The following is an 8,904-nucleotide window of genomic DNA, read 5'->3' as shown; positions in this document are numbered from 1 at the left end:
GCAAACAGATTTCTGTGAATTTGAGGTTAGCCTGGTCTACAGAGCAAGTTCCAGATAGCCAAGGCTACACAGAAATACTGTCTCCTCAAAAAATAAATAAATAAATAAAAACAAGAAAAAAGTTTACTGAACTGAACTGGATATGGTTGTTACATAACACTTTCTTCCAAGATTGTAACATTCCATCCTACAGGGAAGTTACTTATACAATTGCTTATGCAACAAGGTAAACAAACAACTCAAAATGGCTTAAGGAAGTCCCTGAAACTGACCAGATTTGCTCAGCCCCACCCTGCCACCCTAAACAATAAAAGCAGTCCATCTCCGATGGAAGAAAGCTGAGCAGCAACAAAGACTCTCAGGTGAGCCCAGCTGCCTGGAAGAGTTACTGTTAAGACCAACTGAGTTACTTGAAAGAGACTTCAATCTGTCAAGCTGTGTTCAGGCTGTGGAGTGTGTTCCAGGTTCCCAATGCTGCCACCCCTGCTGGGGTAAACCTCAGTGATGTAGCTGTCTTTGAGTCACTTCTGTGCTTGTAAGCAACTCCTCACTCATATTTCTGTAAGTGACCCCAATAAAACTAATTGGTTCACCAGGTTGGACTTGGTAGACTCTGAACTTTGGTCTGTGGTGGGTTCCCTGTCTGGAGTGAGAAGACGTATGTGTTACATCTCCCCAGGAGAAATGCTATCACACAACAACCCTATACTAGGGGGCTGGAGAGATGGCTCAGTGGTTAAGAGCACTGCTTGCTCTTCCAAAGGTCCTGAGTTCAATTCCCAGCAACCACATGGTGGCTCACAACCATCTGTAATAAGATTTGGTACCCTCTTCTGGCCTGCAGGCATATACACAGACAGAATATTGTATACATAATAAATAAATAAATCTTTAAAAAAAAAACAACAACCCTATACTAGGTAAACTTCGTAACTGTAGATAAACCCTTAAAACCCCTCCTGAAGCTAGGTCTAATAGCGCATGCCTGTGATAGCGCTCAGGAGGCTGAGGGAGGAGGGTCACAAGTTCAAGGCTAGCCTGGGCTGTGTAGTTCGAGTCCTGCTTCAAGACTGTAACAAAAGTGCTTCTGTATTTGTGAATAAGATATAGAAATTTGTATTTTGGGTGATAGCGAAGCATCTTATATTTTAGCTTCAGGGTGCTTAGTTTGTGGGGAGCTCTCATGTATATTTTTTGGTGTTTCGTGTTATGTAACTTAGCTCTTTTATCCACACATTTATGTGTGGATCAGAGTCCTTCCCTTGATCCTCTCGGTTTTGCATTGTTGGAGTGGTGCCATCGCTGCTGGCGTAGTTCCACTTTTCCCGAGCCTTCTGGAGATCTGCCCACTAGCCTATGGGATAACCTCAACTCTTAGAACTTTCTTCAAAAGACAGTGGTTTATTTTGCCCAACCCTGGCATGTGGAAGTCTGTCAGGCCTTCAGTGGAGGCTGTCCAACCCTAATGACTGCGACTGTGAGCTCGTCCTGCACGTGTGGACCAGGTCATATGGTGTCTGAGCTCGTCCTGCATGTGTGATCCCAGTGGTACGGTGTCTGAGCTCGTCCTGTATGTGTGAACCAGGTGGTATGGTGTGTGCACGTTTGAAGGCTGACTTTGGCCTCTGGGGTCCTTCTCTGGTCAGATGTTTCCTCATCTTTCTGAGTATATTTATTATCTGAATGTAAACATTTTGGAGGAGCAATTGTGAAATCAGTTATTGGATTTTTAATTATTTTTACTGTGTATTCATGTGTAAGTTGTGATACCATGCCGTGCACATGGTGGTTGTAGACCTCTGTGGAGTCGGGTTGCTCCTTCCATTTTTACATAGTGTCTGGGGGTTGATTGAGCTCAGGCTCGGCGAGCTCTTTCACGCAGGGAGCCATCTCACTAAACTCCCTTAGTTTTTCTAATATAGAAGGTGAAGGGAAAGAAAAAAGATGCCTAGGAATTTTTTCAAATGGTTTGTACCCACTGAAAGGTTAAAGAATGGAAACAAAGGGCTGGAGAGATGGCTCAGAGGTTAAGAGCACTGGCTGCTCTTCCAGAGGTCCTGAGTTCAATTCCCAGCAACCTCATGGTGGTGCACAACCCAACCATCTGTAATGAGATCTGGCGCCCTCATCTGGCCTGCAGGCATACATCGAGGCAGAATGTTGTATACATAATAAATAAATAAATCTTTAAAAAAAAAAAAAAGAATGGAAACAAAGACCCAAATGTCTGAAAGGAAAAACAAGGCTGATACCAACAGGCTCTCCTTCCTGCCTTCAAGTCTGCAAAAGGTCTTATTTGGTGAGTGTTACCTTCTACTATAAACAGGCTCTCACATCAAAGTCATATGAAGATACTTTTTGTGGAGCTGGAGAGATGGCTCACAGGTTAAGAGCACCGGCTATTCTCCAGAGGTCCTGAGTTCAATTCCCAGCAACCACATGTTGGCTCAAAACTATCATATGAGATATGGTGCCCTCTTCTGGCCAGCAGTCATGCATGCAGACAGAACACTATACATCATCATCATCATCATAACAATAATAATAAAAAAGCTTTTTTTTTTGTCTTGTGGCTGAAATGAGGATTTTTGCCTTTTAGATGCAGCGAGGGGTATGTAATGGTATGCCTGAGAACCCCTTTAATTCAGCAGATCTGAGGGACAGTGCTGAGATGTCCGCCTTTAATCCCAGCAGAGGCAGAGGTCCAGGCCAACCAGAGCTATGTAGTGAGACCATGTCTCAGAAAAACAAAACAGATCTATGGGTAGAAAACCTTGAATTTCAGCCGTGTTTTACTTTCTTTGGTTATCTTTAAGATGACCTCTTTTGACTTGGGTACTCTGGAGCAGTGACTGGGGAGGTCAAAGGGCGGTAACAGTGTTGCTTTTTCCCTCCATGTCCTTTGATTTAATTTTGCTTGAATTTTTTTTCCACCAAGAATATAAGATATGTTTTGATCTCTCTATTTACTACACCTAGTAATTAAAAGTTATGCAAATTACTAATATTTGGGGACAAACAAATGTTTTTTTTATTTTCCTTTTACTGAGCTCCTTATTCTGGAGTCGGGGACCATGTACACACATGATTGCTGGCAAGTCTCTGGTTTGGATCTGTACTGAGCAGACGAGGAATTCATTGTTGCTCATAGCTGACCCTAATAACTAACAGGACTTGGAAAGATTTTATTATATAACAAGAGTTTAAACGGCTTCTTTCCATCTGTATGCTAGGAGCTGGTGTCTGCGATAGCAACTTGGAAAAACCGATTTTCGTCTTGAAGTAGCAGCAATATTTATATGATGGCATGACCTCATTGCCATCAGAGCAACTGGAACATTATTTCTGTTTAAGAGCAGTCTGTATGCAACATAAAGATTGCTTGCTTTAGCCGGGCGGTGGTGGTGCACACCTTTAATCCCAACACTTGGGAGGCAGAGGTAGGTGAATCTCAGTGAGTTTGAAGCCAGCCTGGTCTACAGAGCTAGTTCTAGGACAGCCAGGACTGTTACACAGAGAAACCCTGTCTAGAAAAAAAAAATACAATACAATACAAAACAAAACAATTACTTGCTTTTCTTTCTTTTTGGGGTTGGGAGTAGAAGGCATACAATCAATCAATCCCTTAGAATTTCATTGAAAATTGTAGTTGCCCCTTAAATAATTAACTAATCATGTATGTATAAAAATAATTAAAGAACAAAAGACTATGACTGTGGAAGAGAATGGGGGTTGGGAGGGAAAGTTGATATATTTTCATTAACTAAAAAACAAATTATAGTCGCTGCTAGGAAGACATTTTTGACATCAGCCTCTTGCAGGGGGCTATGATTCTGACAATCCAGTGAAGGTCACAGGGGAAGGATGCTTTCTCGCCATGCCTTCTCCAGCTTCTTTCAAGCAGGTGGCTGTGAGTGGACTACAGCTGTGCAGGGAACCGTGGAAGTGAGCAACAATAACATTCCTCCCTGAGGGGTTGCTTTGGCTGCCTACTGGCAGCCCTTGTAACTTGGAGTAAATTGAGGAAGTATGAAATGGCAAATGGGAGAAATGTCAAATAAATCCTTGAGAATTTTTTCTGTGGGAGAATATTAGTAGTAAAAATATTTAACTATTTTTCTAAATGAAAAATGTCCCTGGGACGTTCAAGTTATTTTCCAAAATTCTTTTTTTTGAAAATTGTTAAATAGCAGACAAAATCATTACTAAGTAATTAGTGTCTTTAAGGTCAAGTTCATGTTGAGATTTTTGTTACATATACGGGTACCCCTTTATAGTGTATATTTTAATATTTTCTCTTTTAATGCTTGACGCAATGTTCTGACTGAAAATTGTTCATTAGAAATGATTTAGTCAGGGCTGGAGGAAAGGCTGGCAGCTTGAGTTTGATCCCTGGGCCCATGGGCTGGAAGGAAAGAACCGACTCTTCGAGGTTGTCTCTTTACACTAGGATGGGCCGAGTGCAGGGTCTCACACACAGAGACCCACTACAGAAATGCTTAAAAGATGACCTAATGGTATGAATAAATGATACATTCATGAGGATGAAAATTCTATTGCTACAAAATTTCTAAGTGAAAATTCTGCCTCTGTTCCTGCCACCTGGTTTTCATCCTTGTGCTAACAAAGAATCCTGTGTAGCCTTGTAGGAATTATATTTACACACCTAAAATGCCACCTACTTAAAGAAATACAAGTGATATCAGTCTGCATATTACTGTTTTTACTTTGAAGCTGTCTTGAAGAATGTTTTACAGAAGCCTGTTTTTTTATATTTATTTATTTATTTATTTATTTATTTTTAAAGCCTTACATCGGGAGGCTGGAGCAGCTGCTCAGCAGTTGGGTGTGTTTACTGTGCCCAGTAGTAGTGGTACACACCTTTAATCCCAGCACTTGGGAGGCAGAGGCAGGTGGATCTCTATGAGTTGGAGGCCAGCCTGGACAATTGGTATGGGAGGTCCTTCTGTATGTGTGTTGCTTTTATTGGTTAATGAATAAAACTGCTTTTGGCCAATGGCTTAACAGAGTAAAGCCAGGCTGGAAATCCAAAGAGAGATGTAGAGAGAGTAGACAGGGAGATGCCATGTAGCCGCTACAGGAGACAGATGCCTCCGCCAGAGCCCACCGAAACTTGGCTGGTAGGCACAGATTAATGGACTAGTTTAGGATATGAGCTAGCTAGCAATATGCTTAAGCTCTTGGCCAAACAGTAGTGCAAATAATATAGTTTCTGAGTGATTATTTAGGGTCTGGACAGCTGGGAACGAACGAGCAGCCTCTGCCAATAGACAAAAGACGAGTTCCTGGATAGCCAGGGCTGCATAGAGAAACCCTGTCTCGATAAAGAAAACAAACAAAAAAAGAGTGCTTACTGCTCTTGCAGAGGACTCTGGTTTGGTTCCTAGCACCCAGACAATGGCTCACAACCATCCTTAACTCCATTTCCAAGAAATTCAAAGTCCTCTTGACCTCGGTGGGCACCAGGCTAGCATGTGGTACACATACATATTCGAAGAAAAAATACTCATAGGTACAATAAAAATAAATCTTTAAAATATATAACATTATTTGACTTGCTATCATTTATTACAATACCATATTCCTAGTATTCTGTAAAATGGTGTGTGTGTGTGTGTGTGTGTGCGCGTGTGTGTGTGTGTGTGTGTGTGTGAGACTATAATAACACTGCATGGATAACCTTGTCCCTGAGTGATTTCACATACAAGCAAGTATGTCTCTGGGACATATTTCTGGAATTTGCTAGGTCAGTAGTTGTGTACCTTTGGAACTTTGATAGGTGTCACGAAGCTTGTCCTTGATGGGAGCTGAAACAGTGAGCTCCTGCTTCTTCTGAGCTAACAGGAGGACAATGGCGACAGTATGAGTCTGTATTTCTCCCAATATGAATGAAATTTAGTATTGATGTTTAAGAGATACGCATTTCCTTTTTCTGTGAGATAGCTTTTTCATTGTTTTGGTTGGTTTATTTTTTCCATCATTTTTTCCCTTGGGGCTTAATACTACTAATTCATAGGATCACATCTATAGATTAGGGAAATCAACTCAGAAAGTGAATTGCTACGATTGTGGGTTTTTTTTTTTTCTAATTTATCATTATTGCCTTATAGTTGGGCTTGTGGGATTTTTTTTCTAGGCATTAAGAAATAGATCTATCACTCTAGATTTTTGTGTCATATAAAAGTTTTTTTTCTTTATTTGCTTTTAGGTCATAACCCCTTTTTGTACATGTGAATCTTTGACATATTGCGATTCTTTTTTGGCTGTGTAGAGTGTGAGATAAGGGATTCAACCGTTTTTGTTGTTTGCTTTTAAATGGCCACTTATCTAGTTGAGAAACTTTCCCGGTGTCATTCTTGGATCCTCCACATCACGTGGATCACATTTCTGTTTGCCAAGCCCAGAGATCACAGGGCAGATGCCTGCGGAGCCTCGGCAGGTTACATAAAAGGGGGAAGAGTGCCAGAGAGGGAGGATAGCCAACTGGAAATGGGAGGCACACTTGGGGAAAGAGGACAGTCTCTCTACCGCCTGTTGGCTGCTTCTTCGCCCAGATGCAGTAGGCCACAGCGTTGCCAGATCTTTGTGGAAAGACGTTGGAGATACACTTTTAAAAAGTAAGCTGTTGAAATGGTAATAGCAGTTTAAAAGTTTGGGGGAAAAAAAAGCATCTCCAGGTCAGATTTGGCCCAGAGGAACCTTCCAATATCCTTTGCCAAGAATAAAACTTTCCTATGAGAAAATATAATCGCAGTCTGATAATTTGACAGCTTCGTGTTTCATAGCTGGGGTCTGGGAACTGTAGGGAAAATTAAGGACGCTCTATAAAACAGAGTGTATTTAGTATATGGGAATGTGGACATGGCCATTTATTAGAAGACCTTTAAAATTTTTATTATTATTGTGCGTTCATGTGCGCGCATGAGGTGGGGGCGGGGAGGGGAGCATGCCACATTTGAGATGTTGAGGAGTGGGTTCTTTTCTCCTTCATGTGGGTTCCAGGAGTGGAACTCAGGTGTCAGCCTTGTGCCGGTGCCTTTACATCGATAGCCCAGAGGACATTTTTGACACAGTGGATACTTACATTAAAAAAAAAAAATTTACCCCTTGTGGAGACAAAATGGTGTATGTTTGGGAGAACACTGCTCAGCTACGGATTCTGGAACTGAGATTTTGGCATAAACTATCTTTACAGTCCGTTCTTCCGTTCCCTTCCTCGCTGCTGGTGGCTGGGTGTTTGCTTGACTGTTTGCCTCTTGGGAGCAATTTGTTCAGCAACTTTGGTGGGATGAAATTTGGGCTAATGAAAGTTTCCTGAGTTCATGTCTCTTCGACTCAGAAAAGCTTAGGGTCAGAGGCTCTTTTCTGGCGCTAATTAGGATGGCTGTATCACAGGATCTGGGTTCTATAGAACCTGAAGTGGAAAAGATTTGAAGGACCTGATTAATAAAAGGACTAGATTTGGAAGTTTTATGAAGCTACCCTTTTTGATACACTTAGGTGAAATGCCTCCAACTGGCCCTGAAACCGCGCGCTAAAACGCCCTCCAGGACCCCACAACGTGATTTTATGGAACAGCTACCGTCTCCCAAGTATATAGAGGAGCCATGTAGAGCACAAAAAAAATATCCCAGCAGACAAATGTCCTCTCCCCACATCCGTGTACCGCCTCCCAGTGCTGCAGTCACGGCTGCCCCAGAGCTGCCCCGAATCAGGCTAGTCTGGCAGGACTCAGATCGCCCGCCGAGTGTGTCTGGAACAGCCCCCACCCCGCCCGGCGGCGCACATTCCCAGGAGCGACCGGCTACCCTCCCGGCCCCCGGGCTCCGCACCCGGCGCCTCGGCCCGCTCCGCGGCGCGCATGCTCCGTGCCGGCCTTCTCCCTAGACTCGGGAGTGCGAGCGCCGGGCCGTGGGGCCGGGCCGCGGCTGCTGGGACCCCGGGGCTCGGCGACGGCTAGCGCCGTGCACGCCGGACACGCGCGCCCGCTCGGCCCCGAGGGCCCTCTGGAGGTGACTCGGGCGGGCCCGGCCGGGCGGCGTCGGCTGCGCGGAGGGCGGGGGAGGCGATGAGGACACTGCGGGCCGCCGCTGTCCGCCCGCCGCGGCCGTAGCGGGAGTCGGGGCGGGGGCGAGGCCGCCGGGGCTCCGGGCTGCGCAGCCAGACAAAGGAGGAGGAGCCGTCCGGCCAGCCGCGAGGACAGCGGGGCGCTTCCTCGGGGCTGCGGGGCCGCCAAGCCTCGGTGAACGCCCGCCCGCCCGCCCGCCCGCCGGCGCCGCCCCCGAGCGCTCGGCCGGAGCGGCGGCCCGGGCGGGAGGCGGCGGCCCGCGCCCTGCCTGTCAGGCCACCGCGCCGGCCTCCGATGCGGAGGCGCTGCGGCCGGGGCCATGCAGCAGGCGCCGCAGCCCTACGAGTTCTTCAGCGAAGAAAACAGCCCGAAATGGCGGGGACTGCTGGTCCCGGCCCTGCGGAAGGTCAGTGCTGGGGCCGAGGGAGGTGGCGCGCGCGGGCCGGCGGGCTGGGTGGGCCGGCCGCTCGCCCGCAGAACTTGTAACGGGGAGCACGACTCGCCCGCACCGGGTCCCCGGGCCGAGCTTTCTCTAGCCGGGCGCCGGGTGCTCAGAATTGCCTGTTGCATCCCGAAGGACGTTTGTTCAACTTTTCTTTTTTCTTTTTGGCCTGGTCCCGGAAGGAAGGTTTTGTTATGATCATAAAACTGGATTTCATGTTGCAGGCATTTCGTCAGGCAACTTCCGCCGTTGACCAATTTGTTGTCCTCAGGCTGGATTCGGGCAAGACAAAGTCCCGCTGGTTTTTTAGTTTCAAAAACAAATGCAGTTTCGCACCGAGGAACTACTTTTAATTAAGTTCTTTGCAGTGGGC

The 8,904-nt window shown here is 45.8% G+C and overlaps 1 protein-coding gene across 2 annotated transcripts in view; it reads left to right on the top strand.

Moving 5' to 3' along the window:
* Window positions 1–7,777: 7,777 nt before the first annotated feature.
* Window positions 7,778–8,904, top strand: part of Sos2 (SOS Ras/Rho guanine nucleotide exchange factor 2) — an 88,176-nt gene continuing 87,049 nt past the window's right edge. For both annotated transcript variants that reach the window (XM_050153682.1, XM_050153681.1), the window contains exon 1: window positions 7,778–8,495. In XM_050153682.1, the coding sequence (XP_050009639.1) occupies window positions 8,409–8,495 (87 nt within the window). In that variant the 5' untranslated portion in view covers window positions 7,778–8,408. The remainder of the gene's footprint in view (window positions 8,496–8,904) is intronic.

This window comes from Alexandromys fortis, unplaced genomic scaffold (genome assembly GCF_014885135.2).
Source record: "Alexandromys fortis isolate MF-2015 unplaced genomic scaffold, M_Fortis_MF-2015_v1.1 scaffold_82, whole genome shotgun sequence".
Classification (NCBI taxonomy): Eukaryota; Metazoa; Chordata; class Mammalia; order Rodentia; family Cricetidae; genus Alexandromys; species Alexandromys fortis.
Note: the sequence above shows the minus strand (reverse complement) of the source record. Positions and strands in the feature narration are given on the sequence as shown.